General features: G+C 38.0%; 1 protein-coding gene across 2 annotated transcripts in view; it reads right to left on the bottom strand.

Moving 5' to 3' along the window:
- ANKS1B (ankyrin repeat and sterile alpha motif domain containing 1B) overlaps positions 1-23,691 on the bottom strand; it is a 441,596-nt gene that overhangs the window by 146,220 nt on the left and 271,685 nt on the right. For both annotated transcript variants that reach the window (XM_074144245.1, XM_074144246.1), the window contains exon 17: positions 13,000-13,152. In XM_074144245.1, coding sequence (XP_074000346.1) covers positions 13,000-13,152 — 153 coding nt within the window. The remainder of the gene's footprint in view (positions 1-12,999; positions 13,153-23,691) is intronic.

Here is a 23,691-nt window from a genome sequence, read left to right as displayed (position 1 = left end):
GTTCTATTGCTTTATGTGTGCATGTGAGTTCATATGCATTTCTCTGTGGCTTACTGGAGGAATAAGTATTTTAAAAGAAGACACTATGACTGTGTTTTCCTTCTTTAAGTAGATCATGCATGTGGAAGAGGGGATGATGAGAAAACTTTTTTGATGATAGAGATTACCAGACAGTCATTAGCAGCTCACCTGCAACTACCCAATATGTTTCTTATTCAATTTGTTGTTTTAAATGGTAGCATGGAGTCTAGACCCTGAAAAAATCAGGATGGCTGGGAGCTTGAGCTGACTCCTCCAGAATGATAAAAATTGCTAACTGGAAAATAGTTGTATGTCCTTTCCTGATAAGTGTGTTCGTGTAACCTGATTCTGGCTCAGACAAGTTCTCATTCAGCTTTCAATACCTAACAAAAATAAAGGTCTAACTATATTTTTTCCAGTAGCTTTCATCATTACAGCATCTGATTCAGGTGTGATGAAAAAACACAGATAAAACCCTGTAAGAGACTTTGAAACTGACTTTCTGTTTTGAACCCCATAAAACTAGAAAGATCTCTCAGCAAAAGCTACATTCTAATTCATTATCTGAATACCATTTTGAATATCACTGCACAGAGAAATGTCTAACTTCATTTTTGCAATTTTTTTTTTTTTTTTTAAAATTATGGTAGTGAATTAAAATCCATACAACATACTACTTTGGGATGAATACTGCATTTTTAAGATATCTACATGATATGGAGAACATTCTTTAAAATAAACAATGAATAAGAAAAAGTACAAACTGAGGTAGGAATATCAATAAGGAATTAAAGGTACATAACCTTGCAATGACTTGATCATTATGAAAGGGATCACAAATACCTGCCAATAACTATTTGGGGCTGCCAACGTGTTATTTACACCCGTAGAAAATTGATAACGGGAGATAATGGTATGTAATTTTGAAATAATACAGACTGAATATGAAAGGTCTCTTGGCACCACCAGCTATTAGATTTTTTGAATTGCCCTTTATGGAAACTGATTGAAACCTTATTCCTTTAAAAGTTAAAAACAACGAAGGACAAAATCCTTGAAGATGGCTTTAAGGACTCAAGCCCTGATGGCTGTAGGTTGCAATAGAGCCTTTTATAGCTAAGTGAATACTTCCCTTCCCTTCATCTTTATTGTGTTGAAAAATTCTGACCTCTCAGTATACTTTTCACTCCTTTTTGAAATTGTATCATGTGTTTGAAATTGTATCACTGCGTCTGTAAGATAGAAATGCAGTGGATTGCAGGAATATCTGAGCTAGCTCTGAACAACGTGAGAGGGGAGAATCAGGTAGAAGACCCAGGACAATGCTGCTGTCCTATTTCTGGCACATTAATCACTCTGATAGGTCTATATGGCACAGCACTGCATTTCCTCTTACACCTGAGAATGGTAACAAAATCTGCTGTACAAGAAAAATGTTTCTAAAACGTTTCTGATTTTCAACATCCTTATACCTAAAATGACTGCTGTTCAAACCTCTTTACCTTTAACTATTAAAACCAGTCATGAATAGAATACAAATTATGCTAGTCAAGATCTGATACGCTCTTGGGAATTTTTATTGGAAATATCAACTCCTTACCATATCCTATAAAGCAATGAAGAAGCAGGAAAAAAAAGAGATTTTAAAACATTTTAAAGAGGAATGATTTCTCCTTTGCACACTGCTGAATGGGAGAGTTAGTTGAAAACCACAGTATTCTTTTAAATGCATCAAAATAGTACTGCAGTCCTTGAAAACGTTATGTAATAAACTCTGCAGCTTTATTTCTTTGCAAACAGGGGACACTCCTTTATGATTTTTATTACTACAAATTTTCTCCAAAGCAAAGGCAGAAGTATTGCTTTACAACATTAACATCACTGTTCGTTTGCTTCTATCTACCATGAATTTCAAGTATTTTACGTTGACCTTTAATTAACATAATCTGTTTTAAAATGCCATAAGCTAGATCTATGGGAGGTAGGGTTTGGGGACAGCAAATGCAAATATTCAAAAAGATCCATTTGTTCCAGCAAACCAAGCACAAATATTTTCTAGAAAGCAAAATTTAAATACTCATAATGAAATTATTTTAGAGGAACTACCTTTACTACAAACTATAATTTTATCGCAATGAAGGATGCTATCCTAAGATTGCATGTTTAGGAGGCCAAATTCAAAATAGGATGTGTCTAAAATTTATAAATGAATATAAAATTAAAGGATCTGAAAAAGGACATTATTTTAAAATAGAAATCCAGTCATCTTGCAGGCTCACCAACACTGTAAAGGTTGAACTGGAAAAATATATCTCTTTCTCTTCTAAGCTGCTGAATGCAGAACAAGCTGTTGCCTAGGACAACAAAATATTTGGTGACTATTTATTTTGTCTGGTTTTGCAGAGAGCTTGTGGGTTGGTAAGAGAGGTTATTCTTTTAGCTTTTTTAAAGAGAATAAGAAGTCTTGGGTTGGGCTGCTTCTGCTCTACTCCCTGAAAAGGAGATCACATTCTGAAACTTGAAATATGAACCTTTTTATAGAACACTAAGATTTTAGACAGAAAATCAGATGATAAGGCAATTTATTTGCTGCCTGAATGGAGGGAGATTTTGTTAGGCTACTTCAGAGACAATACCCGCTCTGGCACTAGGCAGAGTAGGTTGCTTTAATAAAAAAATTATCTTGCATTATAAATCAATCATTTGTGCTACCTAGTGTGTTACAGGACAAGAAAATGATCCTGCAGGTGGAATACAATAGGTGCTAAAATCACTCAGCTTTGATTATTAGTGCTAAAAATTGCTGCCAATCACTATCTGATTATAATTTGTTTTGAAGAGAGCGTGGGGCAGAGGGAAAGAAAAAAGAGAAAAAGAGAGAGGGGGGAAAAAACTCTGGTTTTAAGAATTCTAATATAAGAACAAAGATTTACCTCAGAAAAGAGGTAAAAGTGATTGTTAAAAAATTATATCATTTTGATATGACTAAAATCCTAACATTTAAAAATAAATGCAGGCAATGGGAAACATTAAAAGAAATCTGCGTGTTTCAATGGCTAGATTTACTGATCAAATATGATTATTTTACTATCACTTTTTAATCAAAAAACAATATTTTTTTTAATTATTTCCACAATATAAGGAAATATAAATATAGAATTAGGGAAATGATTTCAAAGTACTTACATAATCTCTTCTATTTAAATAACCTCTAGTGCAAAACCACACCAGATGGATTACAAAAGTATCGTTATACTACCAAAAAATAAATGCTGTGAAAATGTCCACAGTGCAAATACTTTCTCTTTCTTTCTTTACCATGTTGTATTGCAAACTGAATAAAGCAATGTATTTGAACTAAAAGAAGTGTTTTTCCTCCCACTTCTCCTGAGTCTGAGCACTGCCATGATCCAGTGTGGGAGTAGGAAGAGGTAAACAGTAGATGGTTTGCAGAAATTGCCATGGCTTATGTCATCTCCTGATCTTTTGCAAGCAGCAATATAGAGGAAAGAGGATGATGTATTTAAAAGGTATTTTGCATTACCGTGAGGAACAGATGGAATTTTGCACATCAAATCACTCAAAGGCTAGGAGATCGCTACCTATGCGAAATGTTATATGCAGAAACTGTACACGAGTTAAACATTCTATGAATTTAAAATACCGGCACATGGATTTGTTGAGAATAAAGAGCTTCCAATAAGGTTTCTAGAAACATCCACTGCAATACTACAACATAATAACAGTTTCTAAATGATCAGTAACACCCACAATCATTTGTGAACTGAGTGACTGATGGGGATGCTACCAGCACTCAAAGCAGGAAGAATCGTTTTCAAATGACAGATCCAATGGAACAAATTTACTGTATGATTGCAACTGGTAAGTATTTCATTCTTGCAAAAGAAACAAAGATGTGCATTATTAAAACCCTTTTAAGACCTCTGTGGGCACCCTGGATGAACAAAATCTACACAATTATTGTGTATGGGAAAAAAAAATTCACTATTTGTATTATAGATCATAACTTTTTTTTGTACGTGCAATGAACCTACTGATCGCCTTTCAAAGGGAAATAGAGTACTTTAGAGAGTTATCCTTTCTATTTATGACTGTAGCAGCTAACACATATTAATGTAATCTCATTTGCAGCATTGTTCTACTAATGTAGAAGCAACTGAGCAAATCCATATACACATCTTACCTCATGAAGAAATAATAGATCATGATGAAAACTATTCAATTCCAGACCCATCTTCAGAGTATTTGATTTGAAAAATATAAATAACTATCCTGTTGTCAAAAAACTGCTTAGTATGTGGTCCTATTATTTATGTTAATTAGGATAATTTTGCAAACAGATGAACCAGAGAATTTGGATGGATATTGAAAGTTTCCTTCATATTTCCCCAAACCAATCAAGGTTGTGCATTAACCATTTCAAAATTGTAGTTATTTAACATAAAAAACCCACCACAAATGTAGTAGAAATGATTTTGTTAAATAGCTTAATGAATCCTATACATAGATTACTATTTTACTAATGAATAAGAAGACCTAAAGTACATTTTGCCTGGCAGAGGACTTTAAAGATTCCCATAAAACTTTAAAAGGCCAGAAATAACTGTTCCTCAGTAAAACAGGCACGTTTGTGTTCGTAGAATGTCAGGCATTTTATGCTACCTAGAAACTTTGAAACACAAGACTTCTGGTCTTGCACCAGTACATTTCCACAGAAGTGGCATTTGCATTTGAAGTGTGATAGTCTGTCATTTAGTGTGCTGGAGAATTCTTTACTTTCAATTATATACATTAATATATAAATACATACATACGCACATATGTGCATGTGTACATGTTTATATATGTAGCTGTTTTAAAAGCATTGGTTCACAAAATTAACTTCAAGTACTTTCTTAATCAAGTACATTAGTTATAAGCTCCTCAATGTTTGGAAAGAGTGAACAAAGAAAAAGTCTCTGTATGAGTTTTCTAAACTCAACAACTATAGAAGCTATTTTTAATAACGTAATACCTAATAAGTTGAGATCCCACAGCCTGTTGCTAGTGCAGACTCACACTCTTGAAAGCTCTTCTGATTATCAAAATTGTTGGAGCCATTTAGAAAGCAACTACAGGAAGAGTGATGGGCATCATTATTAGTCAGCAATCTCTGGGAGATCAGAAGGGCCTGTAGCTCCAAGCACTCTTAAATCTTTTCAGTGATCTGAACTCTAGCACAGGGCTCTGAGGCAGCAAGGAAAAGGAACAGGAATTGTAGATCTGCAGTCGCAATCATAGAATCATAGAATGGTTAGAGTTGGAAGGGACCTTAAAGATCATTGAATTCCAACCCCCGATAGGCAGGGACAACTCCCACTAGGCCAGGTTGCAATGTTTGAGAAAATATTTTTGAGAGGTAATGTTTCGTTCCTCTTGAAAACCTGCCTCTGCAGAGTGGCACACTTGGGAAATTAAGTTAACAACAAGAGAAGAGTCGTCACAGAGTAACTTGTCAAACAGAATCTGAAGGACAGCCTTCCTAAGAAAAAGGTATATTTTCATGCTATAGGGCATGGGAAATTCAGCTGTCAAGTGAACACTGGACAAAATCCATCCATTTGGTGTGTATCACCCAATCAAGCTGTGGAGTTGCTATCTTGTTTTGCTGGAGTAGATGGGGAGGCTGCTAAGTGAGAGACTAACCTGGTCAAGGAATCTGAATGCTGTATGTGGTCCATTTTAAAGTTCTTTAAGCAGAGACTATAAGTTATACTGAGATTGTAGGTGCATTAGTTGACTGAGGCCTCATGAGAGCTTTGAGAGAAAAGTTCAATACAGTGGTTGCTATTACTTAGAGCTATAGGCTCAAACTAAATATGTATAAAGCAATTCTGACTTTGAAATTAAACATGTATAGCTGACACTCTGTGTATTGGAGCTGTACAGGGAAGGACTAGAAAGATAGAGAGTAAGGATTTCTGGAAGTATGGAATGGCTAAATGGACTAAGATTCTTCAGTTTGCAAATGAGATGACTGAATGGAGATAGAAATGTGCAAAATGAACCACAGCATAGAAAAGATAAAGAGAGAAGGAATTCAAGGATCAACTTGCTGATTGCTAGCAATGATGTGTAACTTTCCCCTTAAAACCTTAGGGTTTTCTGAGGACTGCAGGGTAAAAAAATTGATGACAATTTTTGAAAAAAGTTCATGGAAGATTCATGGAAATATCAGCCTTTAAGCCTGTCCCGGGAAAATTAGTAGGAATTCAATAATGCGTGCTAGTAGTGGACACAGATAAATACAACCAGGAAGAGTTAAAGTGAATGCATGTAAAGACACTTCATATCTCAAAAGCCTACTGGAGTTCTTTGAAGCAGTTAAAAAATATGTTGATGGTCTGTTGATCTGCTTCTTTGTCTGGATTTCTAAAGTCTTTTGATGAAGCCACCCTTGAAAGGCTTTTAAGAAAAAAACACCGTCATGGCATTAAGCTATAAGAAGAGGTTCTTTCATGGTTAAACAGCTGGTTAAACCAGGAAACTGTGGGAGAAAATGCAGTTTTCACAGTGGAAGAAGGTTCTTAGTGAATTTCTGAAGAGATGTGTGGATGGACCTCTTCTGTTCAATATGTTTATAAACTCCATAGGAAAGAGGACTAACAGTAAGATCACAAAACTTGATTATGATAATAACTCATTCAAGGTAAGAAAGACAAGAACCACTTGGGAAGAATTTGCCCAATTCCAGAAGCCCCTGAGCTGAAAATTATTAATGACTAGAAGAATGCTATGCAGATAGTTCATAATATGCTTGTCCTGTCTATGTAACCTTCTGTGGTCATCTGTTTAAGGCCATTTTTATAGACAGCACAGTGGGTTAGGTAGAGCCTCTGATCTGTTTCAGTATGGCCATTTTCATGATCTTTCATTCCTACAATTTGTGAGAGACAGTATCAAGAGCTTCCCCAAAAACTCAAAATCTGGACAGTAATTGAGTTTAAGAAACCATTTGGTAAACATGGATTTTGCAAGACACAAAGACTGAATCATACATGTGAAAGATGGATGTATAAAAATAGAAGAAGCTCACAGTGCAGGATGAACTAATTGAGAAGAAATATAAACCAGGCCACTTAACATGTAACCCTCCTCCTAGGAGTTCAGCTATCTGCGATTCGAGGCCTACTTTCAGTTCAGAGCAGCTGTGCAACCGTTCCCAGCTTTCTTCTAAGAAAAGTGCTAGGGTGTGAGCAGGAGCTGTGAGAGAGTGCACAGGCTGGAAGCATGTGAGATAAGAAAGGTAAAGTTGCAGACGTAAGTAAGGTTGTTGAGACAGGGGAAACTGGCACCTCGAGGATTCAAGGATAACAACAATCCCATGAAAAGGTATAAAATGCCAAGGAAAACAAAGGAAATGAGAAGACAGCAACTCAGCAACATCATAGATCAGCCTGTTCCAGAGAGCAACAAAGGCCAGCCCTCCCCTACCTGAGTGATGACTACTTGCCCAGTAGACTTAATGACTCATTTGGTGGGGGTTGATTTAATGCCTAGTTCATTAGTCCTACAATGTACTGTGTGTGTTAGAGGATAAATAACTTGCTTTGTGCTTTTAAGCTGTTTATATCTTGCCTGAAGAATCTTTTTGGTAAAAGTTCCCTGAAGAGAGAGACTTCCCGAGGGGGAGGGTTACGTAAGTAATCCAGAATAACAGACAAGAATAATATGATTAGTCATGTAGAAGAGCATTTATACTTTAAAGCACAGGTGCACACTTTAGATGGGTTAGGGGATTTCAGAACATAGTGGACTTTTTTCCAGCAGATGATATATATTTCAGAAAAGTTCCACGTAGCTACAGCATTATATAAATGGTGTCTGATTCTGGGTACAGAATCTGACCTCTCTAATGAGCCAAGAAACTGGGAGACAAACCCAGAAGTGCTAGGAGAAGGCATTCTGAATACTTAGAATCCCAGGGTAAGGAAATTAGAATGATACTTTCCAGGAAGAACATACCTGAGAAAATAATGAAGAAAATAGACCTGGGAAAATTTGTGATCTAAATGACAAATGAATTAGTGAAACAGAATTTAAATTTCAAAGTCCAGCTTGTTGAAAAAGACTGAGAATGCTGGTGGTAGCTTGTAAGAAATAGAAATGAATAACTTAAAATGACTCTTCTGATTCAAATGCTTTAAGTAAATGCTGCTTGATAGTGCTTGAAGAAACACACACACACTATATACGTACACATAAAAGTCTGAAAGAAACCAGCATGTAAGTTAGAGCAGACATTACCTTGTGGAACAATTTGCAATAAATTGCAGGAAGCTGCATATTAAATTTGTTTCTTAATGCCAGTGAGGCAGCTGGAGGACCAGAGAAGCTGAGGGAAGATGGCATTTACCACAAATGTCTCAGACCTTCTCCCTCTCTCATATGCCTGGTATTCTCCTTGCAGTTTTTTTGAAAATGTCTTGCCTAGATAGTAACTTCCAAGGATGATAAAACAATGTTGGAAACAGAGTAAGAACTGTTCTTTTTAGGAAGATTAGAAGATTCAAAGCTCTGATAATGGGAGTAAGGGGTAACTCACAAAGGTTAACTTTAATCATAGAATGATTTAGGTTGGAAAAGACCTTTAAGATCATTAAATCCAACCCCAAACCTAACATCACAAAGTCTACCACTAAACCATATCCCTAAGCACAACATCTACATATCTTCTAAATCCCACCAGTGATGGTGACCCAACCACTTCCCTGGGCAGCCTGTTCCAATGCTTGACAACCCTTTCAGTGGAGAAATATTTCCCAATATCCAATCTGAACCTCCCCTGGCACAACTTGAGGCCATTTCCTCTTGTCCTATCACGTGCTACTTGGGAAAAGAGACAGACACTCACCTCGCTACAACCTCCTTTCAGGTAGTTGCAGAGAGCAATAAGGTCTCCCCTCAGCCTCCTTTTCTCCAGATTAAACAACCCCACTTCCCTCAACTGGTCCTTATAAGACATGTTCTCCAAACAGCTCACCAGTTTTGTTATTCTTCTTTGGATGTGCTCCGGTACCTCAACGTCGCTCCTGTAGTGAGGGGTCCAAAACTAGACAGAGTACTCGAGGTTTGGCCTCACCAGTGCCACGTACAGGGGGACCATCACTTCCCTAGTCCTGCTGGCCACACTATTTCTGCTAAAAGCCAGGATGCTGTTGGCCTTCTTGGCCACCTGGGCACACTGCTGGCTCATCTTCAGCTGGCTGTTGACACCCCCAGGTCCTTTTCCACCCAGCAGCTTTCTAGCCACTTTTCCCCAAGCTTGTAATGCTGCATGGGGTTGTTGTGACCCAGGTGCAGGACCCAGCACTTGGCCTTGTTGAACCTCATACCACTGGCCTCAGCCCATTAATCCAGCCTGTCCAGGTCCCTCTGCAGAGCCTTCCTACTCTGAAGCAGATCAACATTCATACTAAACAGGCTGAGAGAGCTGGGGTTGTTCAGCCTGGAGAAGAGAAGGCTCTGGGGAGACCTTATAGCAGCCTACCAATATCTGAAGGGAGCCTACAGGAGAGCCGGAGAGGGACTCTCTGTCAGGAAGTATAGTGACAGGACAAGGGGTAATGGTTTTAAATTGGAAGAGGGGAGATTTAGATTAGATACCAGAAAGAAATTCTTCACTGTGAGGGTGGTGAGACATTGGAACAGGTTGCCCAGGGAAGTTGTGCATGCCCCATCCCTGGAAGTGTTTAAGGCCAGGCTGGATGGGGCTTTGAGCAACCTGCTCTAATGGAGGTGTCCCTGCCTATGGCAGGGGCGTTGAAACTCAATGATCTTTAAGGTCCCTTCCAACTCTAACCATTCTATGGTTCTAAAGCTAATCTTAGTATCTATCTATGTCAGTGGGAGAGAAAAATAAACAATCCAGATAATTAACCATAATTTAACAAGCCTGAATCAACAAGCCTCTAGATGATCCTTTCTTTCGCCATCCTTTATAGTTTATAAAGGGAATTTAGGGAGGCCAGCTTCATTCAGCTGCAGGGAGACTTTCAGAATATCCTTTCTTATTTCTGTCTTTCAAAAAAAAAATGATCTGTTTGCTTTAAAAACTTAATTGAATAGATTTATGCCCTGAAGTAGAAGAAATGTATCTTGGTCAGCATCACACATGGAAATTCAGAGCCATGTGATAAGTAAAACTCACATTAGTATATTGAGATGCATTATGATAAAGCATTACCTTATTACTAGTTTAGATCTAGGAAAAAAATAAATCTAAAACTTCACAAACTTCATCCACAGACATATAAGTTGATGATCACAGAAAGTGTAGAAAGGTAATAAAAAAATTTCATTTTTTAAGATATAAAGAAGGGCTTGTGAAAAATTAAATGTCCCCTTCTCTTCCCTGTCCTTTTAGCTATGCTAGTTTACCTAATGGAAGATAGTATTTCTATTCAAATCTGTTTCTACCCCTCAGAAGCCATGGAAGATTTGATTTCCCAATGCCTTAATGAAAAGAAACACCAAATAGGAACTATGGGATTCCTTGCACCAAAGCAGGAATGGCTTTTATGTTGAATTCAATGGCTGCAACTGTTTAAACTAATGGCTAAAATGAAAAAGTTATTATCTCTATAGCTCTTGATACATTTTTATTGCATATTTGGTATAAGTGCAAATGAAACTTCTTGCTCCATCTACAACTTAAGCAACAAGAACCACCAAACTGAGGGTACTCTGAATTCTTTTCAGGGTGTTGAGTCCGTTTTTTTTCTCTCATTTTTCAAGTGCCTGGATTCTGACCTACTCAAGTCAGAAGTCCTATTCCAGAGTTAGTGGTTTTGACCTTTATGCATTCCTTTATGAAAAACTTTCTGTAATAAGCTCTTGTTTGCCATCGCCTGAATGGGAAGTGAGACCTTTGAAATCAATTTCAGACAGCAGCCTGCTCGTGAGAGATAAGTATCTTGTTCTGTCAGACTGCACAATGCTTCAAACCAATTTCTGGTCCATTTCTGAAAGATTCTGCTCAATTGAAACAGAAAAATAACAGTAAATGCTTTTCTAAGCTACAGATTTACTCAGTGAACGTTATTTCATTACACTTAGCTACTATCAATTGGTGGGAATTAAATATATACTGACTGAACTAAAATAGAAATTCTGATAATGTAGAACTTTTTATTTACTATGCTCTTGAACAACATAATTCAATAATATATCAGGTGTGAGAAATATTTATCTCTATAGGTATCTATGTCTATACAAATATTTGAACAACTGTTTAACAGCTTCCTTCTGCAGCTCATGGCAAAAGGGAGTGTGTTCCCAAGAAATACAGACCTTAAAGGGGAAAATTATGTAAGCTGTAAAGTTAGAGGGATATATACTGGTCTGGTTTATACTAATTTTACAGAAGTGTATTCCTGTTAACTTCAGTGCAGATACTTCCCTTTTCATAAGCTTTAGCAACTCTGGAATCAAACCACAACCCTTTAATGAGGTTTTAATGATCCACTTGGGGGAGCTAAAGGGTAATTTGTTTCTGAATTGATTATGGCAAAATGTTTGGGATGCAAAATTAAGTTACAGAAGACTGTGTGAGCAGAGACTTCCACTTTTTTCAACTCAGTGCTGGTTGTTAATTTATATTACCTTCTGGAGGAAAGGGTCCCCAGTTCTTATGAAAATTCCAGCAACTTATAGAAAAAAGACTCACAGTTATTAATAGCTTAACAGCAGACATCTATGACAGCATCAAACATATCGTTACTTCAATTATACACCTGCAACACACGTTGAAGGCAACACACCTAAGACAAAAGGCACAGTTTGGTTCTTACTCTACATTATTGTGCTAGTTAACATTACCTGTAATGTGATAGCAAGAAAAGAAATACTAACATGCAATGGTTTTGTCTTTCAGTTAATATGAAATACCTTCTTTTTTTTCTTTTCTTTAGATGCTCACCTTGAGCTATACCTCATGCACCAGTTACTACATTGAAACACAGCTTCACACCATCATTATGTTCACCATTTCTCTAGCTGGGGACACACCAGGAACTGTTTCCCAGTATAAAGCCATATCAGCTGCTTTATCTTATGCTTGATTGGCCGTGGTTACTGGTAGCCTTTTGTTCTGGGAGTTAGGCTCTAATTAGAGGCAATATTTCCTCTGCCTCTCATCTATGAAGAGCCAATAAAATATGACATTGGGGTTTTCTCCATGTAGGGATTGTCCTAAAGTTCAGATAAACTGGCAATACAGTAGATTTCAAAAGCCATAGTAGATCTAAAGCTATAATCATCTATCTTTTATAAAAGGAAACAACTCAGTTTCAGACACATAACCTACATGAAAATTCCATTGGCAAAGCTGTACTGTCAATGTCTTCAATGTAACAGTACAAAATTAATCTCATTCCAAATTACTCTGCAGTGCAGTCCACACTAAAGCTTATGGTTGCCCATATGTGGGCATCTGATTTAACTGACTCATGTAAATAAAGTTTGAAGCAAAAGTGATAATTTAATAAAATATATTGTTCCTTTAACATAACTCATTAACTATATTTAAGGTTCCCCTATTTTATGCTTGATTTAGCCAAAGCATGTGGAAAAAGAAAAATGTAAGTATCTTTACAAGAAGTACTGTTGTTAGGCACTTTAAAAGCAAAGACTTATTCTTTGTAGCTATAAGCTATGAAAATATATTTTTAAATGTCATTCAGCATCCTGAAGTGGTGTTACAATCATGCTGATTAAATACCATGCTAAAGACAATGGTAAAGCAAATGAAAGCAAAGGGTACAGTCAACCAGGTATAGGCATGAGAGCTGTAATCATTAGCAGTACTTGATGACAGTATTTGTAGTGCAATTTGCTTTTGTGCTTTCTCTTTGATATGTAAGGGCAAGTACTATAATGTATTTAGGAGAAACTACAGCTATAAATTGCTCAACTTACATTAATTAATTCAATCTCCCAGATTTTTTTCACAAGGTCCATCGATGTATAGCCATTAATTAGAAAGGATTTGGTATAGTCACCCAGTTCTATGGAATCCAGCCATTCAGCTACAGAGGTGGGGTTGTAGCCATCGTGACCGATTTGCTTCATCTGAAAAACAAGAGTAAGAATTACTGATAATATTAATTTAATATCTTTCAGAACAGCAGTTATTTGTATTATTTTCTTTGGATCGGAGTTATGTTATTCTCTGATCAACATTCTTTTATTGATTAGCACAACATGAAACAGTTTTGTGAGCAAAAGCACTAAAAAAACTTAGTTTTCAATGGATCTTTTTCTTACGTCTGCTTGCTTTTTAAACCAGGGTATACTAAGACTGCAGCATGAGTTCAATTCTTACTAGATATCAGAGAATCTGTAAGTGAGGGAAGGCAAAAGAGTGAGAAAGAGACATTATTAATATCCTGACTGTACAGAAATGTCAGATTTGCACCTAAGATTTCATAGAAGGGGAAGAAATTAGACTGAGGAATGGATCTTTTTATATCAAACTGCAAGTGAAACATACTGCCTTGGTTATATTATTCCTAATATATCTCTCCTAGTAGGTTATCTGATATTTTATAATGGTTGAAGATATATTTTTTTACCTATATTGCACTATATTTTTCTACCCCTAGTGGAGGCTTAAAAAAGTCTCTTTCCTCTACCCGGTCACATTTTTCAAGGAACTCCTACAAATTTAATATAATTTAGATTCCTCTCTGTCTGTAAAGTTGCTTAAGATTGGACAATCGAACCAAATAGTTTTGGAATAGAATTGACAGAATGACGTACACAGAAGCACTCCACCTGCATTCATATAGCAACACAGGCACAGAAAGCATATTCACATACATCTCGTTTTCAGAATAAACTAAGAAACACCACTGGCAACTTATTTTTCTGAATTTTGTTAAGCTACTAAGAAGTAAAGAGCTGCAATTTCTCTTTCACAATTGCCTCTCAGTGACACAAGTGAAAATTTTCAAGCTAGCCATTAAAGATAAAAATGTATAAAGCCTGTACCTGTGCAGCTTGATACGCCATACTGGTTTTATGAATTTTAAAGTAATTTACAATAGTGGCAGAAGTAGAAATATAACGAAGTAGAAAAAATTATGCAATAGCCTCAATTTTCAACAGTATTATATGCATATCATCTTTCTATAGAAGTGTAGCTATTGCTAACTTAATACACTGAACTGGTAAACTCTTAAGAAGATTTAGACGTTTAGAAACCTTATGTTTTGCATAGGATCTCCCAACTGTGCAAGAGTGACACTGCGCATGGTGAAAGCCAGTCTCCCATTTCTGCCTGCTTATGTACATTCTTACTTTCTGAGAAACAAGGGAAGTGTGACAGTAACATAATGCTTTGAGCTTAAGTTTGAAGTAGAGTCACAAAGTAATTTAAGGAGAGAATTCTGATCTTAATATCTTGCCTGAACCAATTTATTTTTCACAGTTTATTTGAAACACAATTTGAATTCAAAGCAGAGAAAAAAATTAAAGTCTGCATTTGAAAGCCGCAGTAGTGTTCGTTGATCTGTTTGTTCAAATGCAGAAAGCCAGCATGTCATGATGTTGATCTTGGTTTCCTGCACTATCAGAGAGGACTGATGCAGGAACACTGCATCATTGATATGACAGTTTACGCTTTGGTCTTTTGCTGCAAATGTTGGACATAAAATGTTAATGGAAATATTTAAATGATGTAGTGAAATCATTATCTTAAATCATAAAAGAGACATGAAAAATCACATAAATAACAATGGGAATTGTAGCCTTTCAGGTCACTTCTGTAACAAAGGAGCCATATTAGAAAGTGATAATTCAGTTTTGTTGTCGAACTTGACATTTTAGAATTTAGTTTCATCCTAATTTAGAATGAAATTCTTAGATGTAAAATGCATGGCAAAGTCTTCTTTCATTGTTGTTCAAACTTACTTCAAATCCCAGACTGACAGTAGCCTGTCCAGCAGACCGCAAAAGTGTTGGAGGACCCTGGTAGCTCTGACTCCTGGGAAGCTTATTTCAAGAGCTGATTTGAAATGAGGTATGCTTAAACAACTGACACTTGAAAAGATAGGACCCGATAAACTGAAGAAGAAAAATATAATACAGAAAAAACATGAAGATGTACAGGGCCCACAGGGAGCGCATGACTTTTGAAAAATATAAGGCATTTTTGTTTTATTTCTCTAACAAAGAAAAGTGAAGCACCTTTGAAACAATTTTCAACTTATCCATATGGGGCATGTTATGCAAATTATTTTTGTTTATTACTATTTGATCTTTATGTTTAATAAAACCTGATTTTAACATGATTTTTTTTTGGACTTGCTGATCGAGAAATCTCATGCATTCTGGTCCACAATTCTGGTAACCCATCAGCCTCTATAAAAAGCAAACACAGTATGGAATGTTTCTGAATTCTCAATTCCCACTGGAGATTTCCATCAGAAAGGTTGTTAAATTAGATACACACTCTACTACAGTGTGTTGCAAAGGGCTGCAGGCAAGCAAACACAGGCAAACAATCCAATAAGCAAAAGACCAGGCACAACTGAAGTGTATGTGACAATTTTATTCTTTGGATTTGCTGCCAATAGTCAAAATTGTCACTGGGTCACTCAATAGCCTGCGCGAAAATACACTGCTCTGTTGTTGGGCAGCAGCAGGCTCTGCAAGCATCTTCCCTCTCCCTGCCCCAGAAATTTGGCTGCGTGTGTTCAAGGCTATGTCAGGGATGGCGCAGCTGCATGGCCCTGGATCAGACCCGTGTGAACAAGAGCAGTGAGAAGCCAGGTTGAGGCCACCCCAACTTCTGCAGGAGCTGCATGTGAGTTCAGGTCCATGTCCCTGACACTCACCTGAGTGATGCTGCCTGTGCCCAGACATGCACCTTGCTGATCCTCACCCACCAACTCGCCCTACTGAATCAACCTTGTCCCATGCTTGTCCCTGTGGATCTGGCCTGGGATGTGGCTGTCTGCAGTCACTGCCACTGTCCCTGACCCGCTTGTCTTGGGTGGGTGCTCACTGCCTGCCCCACTGTCCACCCTCTCCTCCCAGTCTACCTGCCCTGACAGGGCAGCCCTCTCTGGCTGCTCCTATTGCAGAAAATTAATCTCAGAACTAGAATATTTGCCAACGGTTTCAACACAAAAGCAGTATTTTGTTTTGTCATGAACCAAGAACCAATCTCTTATCCAAAACAGATTTTCTAAAATGTGTCTAATATGTGAAAATTAATAAACTTTCAGTACCCATCCTCTTGTGTGGAAAGTTTTGTTCTGTCTGTTAGTAACATCAGCTAGCTTATTAACTGTCATTCATAGCTGGCTGAATGATTTCCTTTCAAATATTTATTGATGGACAGATTGGTTGTCTAGGTGTGACAGTACTGTTACTAGTATCTCTTTTTCATATAAAATGTTATGGAGTTTTTAAATTAAAAAAAACCAACTCTTTGAAATATCTGTCTCGAAGTGCTGCCCCTTTACTGTAGTAGAGCTCCAGTTTAGTTGCATCTTATCCCAGTCCTCATTAATAGGTCATGGCTTTTGGACCGTTAGTATTTTTTTTCATACTGCACCACGATCTTAGACTCTGCTCACAGATCATTTACACCCTGTAGGCTCCCTTGCTGATGTTAGCTGCTGTTTGATTTTTTTTTTTCTGAAAGAAAAAATCCTCCTATCTACTGACTGCATTTCCATGTATAATATTTCAATCATTTTGCACCAGCTACAACACATGCACCAGTGGTGTCAAACATCTGAGCAGCTACGTGCATACTCTTTGACTCAGAGCAGTATAAAATCTCTAAGCTTCAACTCATGACAGCCTTTCAAATATTAACTGCTTATAAATAGGGGCAGTATTGTTCTTCTGCAGAGACTGCTACTAGTTCATTTGGTTGTTATCTTTGAACAACAGTATCAGTGTGAGCTGTTTCATTGCAGATTATTTTAGCATGCCAACTATGGAAAAGGTTAGGAATGAAGCCCATGGGATTTAGAGAAAAATAAATATTTAAGAAAATATGATAGAAACAAAGCATGGAAGAAGACACAAAGCATAGGAGATTTCTCTCCTAGGTCCTATTGATCTATCACTAGTATCGTTTCCTTTGAAATGAATAGAAAGCAGAAGCCAGAAAGAGCTATTTCTCATAATAAGATAGTAATGTCAAGTAGCATCCTAATGGGTTGAGAAATCCTTTACAAGAAGGTGTCTGTACATCAGTCTCTTTACAGCTGCATCACTACTATACCTATATAGCTTTTTACATTAGGATAGAAGGTACTTGAGTTTTTGTCTCTGAAAGCTAGCCAAACAAATACGAATGGAGCTTCAAAGTAATCACATATGCACCAGAAGCATCAAGGTGAATTCAGTAACGTGGACTATTACCAGTTTTCTCTGATCTTCTCAGACAGATGGGGAACTAATGCTATTTTCTCCACAGGTAATATCACTATCTGGTGGATCTCAGCACTGTGTGTATTAAAATCAAGCTTTTTATCAGCGGTATAAGGAGAAAGAGACGACTTGACTTTTACAGCTTTTAAAATGATGGCTATGACCACAGTGAATTTAAGCTTTGTTGGTTTGCAAGAAAAATCTTTTTAGCAAGCCCAGAAGACTTTCTTTTAAACTGCTGGTGTAGCTGAGAGATGTAAGAGGCACTTTTGGGAACTTGTATCAAACTACCAACTACCAATCTGGATGACTGTAATCGGGGAGGTATCAGTTCTTTTTTTCCTGTCTTTGTGAGTTATATATTATGTGCTATAACATAATATATGTTGTATATTATGTACTTTACAAATGTGATCAGTTTGACTCATGTTGTTGGAAGAGGAGACCATTCCTCCTCTGGATCGGTGAAAGAAAAGGCTCAGAAGAGTGATACTTCCGAAGACCACAGGGCCTGGCTGGCTCGGGGCACCAGGTGGAGCTGCTGCCTGTAGCGCCTGCAGAGAAATTGAGCCTTTGGTCAGGGGCAGAGAGGCAGCTGTCATGGGCACAGCTCCCTAAGGACCTGAGAAGTCTTTGCATTTGCTGCTGTTGAGAAAGCCACTGAGTGAAACCAGGGACCTGCCTGCAATTACACAGTGGGTGAGGAAGAGCTGTATATAAACCTTTTGGTTTTCTATTCTGTCTACCTTGTCACATATTTAAAAAGTTAACTATTCTAGCTCGTGTTCTAATAATGTTTGACTTTTCTTTCTGCTAATCAAAATCCTTCTGTCTTTTTCCATGATTCCATGATTTTTGCGGAGCTTACTATAAAAAGATAGTATAGGCACACTGACTTCACAATACCACCTGGTTCAGGATCCTGCCTCAATGGTAAATCCAGAATACCATGAACCGAGTTCAGAGTTTCTTACCTAAGATTGCAGCATTGCAATAGGTGTCCTTTCTATGATTTTTGCAATTGGAATTGGAAAGAAATTGGAAATTGAAGGAAAATAGATGCACACAATTTTTTATTTTTTTTTTTTTTTTTTTCTGGAAAAATTTAAACAACCACATCCAGAAGACTGAAAAGATCTCCTAGTTCATCATCAGACACAATGTCTGGGACAAGGGAAGAACAGGTTTCATTCATTATTACTGAGGATGATGTATGCAACACCTCAGGACAATTCAATTGCATATAATGTAATCGTAAGAAGACCTAAATCTGGAATTTTCGGACTAAGTGAAAGCTATGCCCTTTGATCTCAAGAATTTCTATGAGTATCATTTCTAAAAGCAGTCTTGTGGATATTTGTTGGTACTTCAAGGCAAAAAGCTAGAGCTTTACAGGCACGCTTTCAAAAAATTAGCACAGACTGATATCTCCAAAGTAAATTTTTCATCCTTTGCTGGATCCTGAACAGCTCTGCCTGTTTTACTTTAGATAGTATGCTATCAACTGCATCTTTAGTTTTTTTATCCCACTCAGGGGTTGAACTAGTGGTGATCTTTTTGGCCCAACAGGACTATGGTTTGGTGTCACAGTATGATTTAAAAGTAACCTACTTTGCATTTGTTTTCTTTGCAGAATAGACTGGGTATACACTATCCAGCTTTCTTTTTGGAGCAAAGTGAAGATCATCACCAGTCATGCACCAAATGCATTTCAACCCCTAATAGGAACATAAAGATCTGAAGCAAGTGGTTGAAAGGTTGAAAGGTTGAAAACCTTATCACCTTCAATGGGAGAAAACACACATGCACACATGGACCAAATGGGGGACATACCTTCATATTTGCTGTCAACTGCCTTTAACTCTTTATGACTCATACAATTTCCTTCCTTGATGCTTTTTCTGATTTAATTGCCTCACTTTCTCTTGCCTAGCTCAGAACTGTTCACTGAATTTATTTTTGCTTCTGTAACGATTATATTATCATCCACCTATTTTTTGTGATGTCAGAAAATCCATCAATCTCCCCAGCTTCACAGAAGATCCCACAGGGTACTAACTAGAACCCCAAGGAAATGATGCTGTTCATCAACCTGCACTGTAAGAAAGTTGAAAGCTTCCTGATAGTAGTATAACTTGGTGTCAGTACGAGGAGGGTGCTGACCTTGTTACTGCTGTGAAGAGTCTAGAGATGTCTAATTATGCTTCTGTGCAGTGACCAGTGGGCCAGCTGCAGAAGCAATGAGAGACATGAAAAAGGAGGCAGGGCCAGTCCTGAGGAAGAAACACTGCTCCCATGGATAGGCATTGTTATGTATCTCATTCTTGCAGACCCTTTCTAGGTGTTCAAGTTGCAACAGACTGTCGTGACTGCTGGAACCTCTTCTGTTTTTCCCACAACTGGAAGTGCTGCTCCTGCCTGTTTTCTTAGGCCACACTGGCCAGTTTCTGTCATTGCTAGTCCACTGTGGGCTGTGCCAGCCCTCAGGAAAATGTTTGTGTCACTACGACTTTTAGGTTTTTTTTTTAATGCTGGATGTCTTCCTAGCAAGTGTGTTTCTAGGGCACTCTGGAGACCTTTGAACCTCTGCATGTGAGACAGCTACAGAGAACTTGGCATCTTGCCATGCTGTGCAGGCAAAGATCATTTGTGAGACTAAAGAGGTACAGCTGGGGATGCTCTGGGGCACAATGCCTTGAATACAATGTACTAACAGACCATCATAAGACTGAAAGGGGAGAGTCATTCTCTGAATGGAGTGTTTCAACCAAAGGCATAGGCACAGGGGAGATGAATCATTTCTCTTGATGAAAAGTGGGAGGGGATGGGACAAAAGCTCTTATCATGCTGGAGGAGGGGGAGGACGACATAGACAAGGGTTTCTTGGTGAGAGGGAACATAGAAAAGTACCCTCTGACCTAGTTAGCCCTGAATCTCTAGTTGTCTTCAAGTCTTACTCCTCCTCCCTCCCCAAGTCATGGCAGTTGCTCACATAGGCCTTGTTAGCTGTTCATTCCTCCCACCTGAACATTTCCTAGCAGCCACTTCTCTATAGTGAAATGGGCTGCATAGTTTCCAGATGGCACTGGAGACATAATTTAACAGCCACACACCAGTGGGTAGGCAAAGGCAGAATAAACATATACATAAAAAATAAACATATACATCAGCCCAGTGCTATTGAGGAGGGAACGGATGAAGCAAGTAAGCCTCAGAGGCCATAAAGACATCTCTGTTCCCTTTGTGTGGAGGTGGGAGTGAGTATACAAATTTGTTGACACAAGGAGAGACAGATCAATTTCTTTGTAATCTACCCCTTATATTTGAAACACTGCAAAAGACATTTAGTGTTAATCGCATTTTCCTTGTCTTACTCTAGTCAATTCTGGTTGGTCTTTCCATCGCCTGGGAGGGTGCAGCAGCCTGGACACAAATGCCATCCTTGATGCTCTGAGCAGATTCAAAGAGAACGAGAGGGCCGTGCTTATGGATATTGAACAAACTTGCCTTTGCTTTTTCAGTCTGTTAAAAAGTTTAAAAGTCTTAACTGTGTTCTTGCAGGGGCTGCGCAGAACACAGCCCAGACCTATAACTTGGGAAACATTGGAAATGTTTGTGTCCAGTCTGTCATGCAGCCTGCTATCTTGCATGTAGATGGCCAAAGCCATAGCCTACTTTCTCACAGTATGTGATAGAGCCACGGTGAAACTGGGTACTTGCTCCATTTCTGCGTATGTATGGTCTCATGCCCTGCTGATGCAGAGGGTGGATAGCATTTCCCATGAGGCAGACACTATCCAGATGCTGCTAACACTATTGCTGCCCATAGAGAAAATGCTAGTGTTCCCTCTGTATCCAGCACTGGAATTATGGACCATATGGGTATCAGAAGTCCTTTTGGTGACCTGAAAATGTGTTCATAAATATGCCTCAATGAGTAAAGGTGTGGGACAACTGAGTGGTATTCTTTGTGGTTTATAGGTGCCTGAGGACAGGTTGCAGATTGGAATGTGGATCCCATCAGTAGCCCTTATGGAGCTCATGAACACGAGGGGTGAAGACCTGGGACAAGACAGCCACACCAGCAAAGACTCTCAGAAAACAACTATCCATGTCTTCTTTCTTGGACAAAGGATGTAAAGAAAGTCCAAGTCAGCTCAGTCAGGTTGTCATCCTAGTCTTGTTGTCATAGAAAGAGAATAGCACTTCCTCTCATATAGCATATTTCCTCGCTTGCTGACTATTCTCAGAGTAGGCAGTAGGCAATACAGAGCCAACCACAAATAAGAAAGTATAAAAGAAGCAGGAAGAAAAGACTTACTGTATGGGCAATGGTGGCAGGACCAGTGACCTACTACTGTAATCTACATGATACAGATAAGTGACAGCATGTCATGTCTAGAGTGGCTCATAGATAGGCAGATAGGCTCAGTTAAGAAGGAAAATGGTTGTGCAACAGCACTCATCAGACAGTCTTAAAGCACACACATGGAGGGGACATTTGGTCTATGGGATCAGTCTAAAACCAGTCTGAAGTAAACACTCTGAACTATAACGTGGATGTAGCCAACTGCAATGTTTTACTGATCCACTCCTTTTGTGCTGCTTTACTTAAACAATGTAGACTACACATTAGTGTTTCAGAGTTGAACAATTCGTGTGTTATGCTGGATTCTAAGACTTATTCTATCCTTATGGTTAAAGGTCTTATAAGCAGTGTAATGAGGAGGTAAGTGGCCACCTTCCAAACCAGGAAAGTAATTATCAGAGGCATTAAAAGGAAGAAAAACAGGAGGGTAGAAAGCACTTCCTTTGAATTCTGTTTTTCACCTTCTCTTCCAGCAGACCAGAACCAAGGAGTTGTATCCAGAAAGGGTCACAAATGTTATGATACCAGTTTGCAGCATCTCCTAGTTTGAACACTGTCTTTAGGAATGCAGGTTGGAATGATATAATTTTTAGCAGTGCTGAACGGGAGAGGATTAAACACCAGGATTCAAATCAGCTTGCTAAGCTCTGGGATGTCTAAGCCAATAGCAATATAGCAATAGCAAACATATGACGTGGTCTTTCTCTGTTATACATACACAGCATAGTTAATGTGCACACGCACAGTAGTTCTGTTTTCCTAAATGCCAGACTTACTGTGCTTGTACAACAGAGTGTTACATCTGAGTAATAGATCCAGCACTTTTTGGAAGCACAGCTTTCCTGCTCATATAACACTGCTCACAGAGAGCATGTGCTCATATCCTACTCCGTGTCTGGTTCTGAAAAGCACCCAGGAAAGAGGCTGGCTGCCTGCACACCACTGCTACAAGATTCCCAAATTTGCTTTATGCTGAGACCTGTCTGTGCAGGAAGGAACAAGCTGCATACTTTAAGAATAGCTCTGAAGCCAAGAGAAAGCTGCTTTCAGCTAACATCTTTCTTCCATCTGTCAAATGAGAGAATGTGTTCCCATTATGCGCTGTGAGAAGGAGCCATACACTGAGCATCCCACACAAAAACAATCCTTTTTCTTATCTAAGTTCTCATATAAACTGGGATAATTCTTATTTTAAAAAAAATTTAGCTTTTGAGAAACTCATTGAGAAGTCACTTGCACAGAGGTTTGGGATGCCAAAAAAGCTTGTCAATGTTCCTTAGGATTCCTATGTCACTTAAATGTGGCTAAAATGTTAGGTCATGACTGCTATTACTTTTTCAGTCAATTACACACACCCTGCACACAATTCCTTTCTCAATATTTTTTTTTTCTCAAGTCCTTGTACTTGCAACGCCAGTATCTTTTTTTGACATTGTCTCTGGTCTCGACACATCTGAACTTCCTTTTAATAAAATATATAAAATCCTTCTCCAAACATTTATTGATTTCATTCTTTTCACACAAAAAATCTTAAATGCAATATCAAACTCTGCTAAGAAATTTGCTGTAAGACTGATGTCATGTATAAAATATTTCCATTCCAAAAATTAACTTCACAAATTATATTTCTACTGGAGTGTCTTAACCTTATCTAATAATAATAAGCCATAAAGTGGTCGAGTTAATATTAATGTGAAACTTGAATAACTTAAATTACATTAGTGTGAGATAAGAATTTGGACTACTAGCTCTAATCCAACAAAAAGAAAGGGTATTTTGAAAAGCAGAAATCTAACTGAAAGATTCCAACACTATCTCTTACAAACAGACCAGTTTACCCTCTCATG

The sequence above is a fragment of the Numenius arquata genome, chromosome 2 (genome assembly GCF_964106895.1).
Source record: "Numenius arquata chromosome 2, bNumArq3.hap1.1, whole genome shotgun sequence".
Lineage (NCBI taxonomy): Eukaryota > Metazoa > Chordata > Aves > Charadriiformes > Scolopacidae > Numenius > Numenius arquata.
Note: the sequence above shows the minus strand (reverse complement) of the source record. Positions and strands in the feature narration are given on the sequence as shown.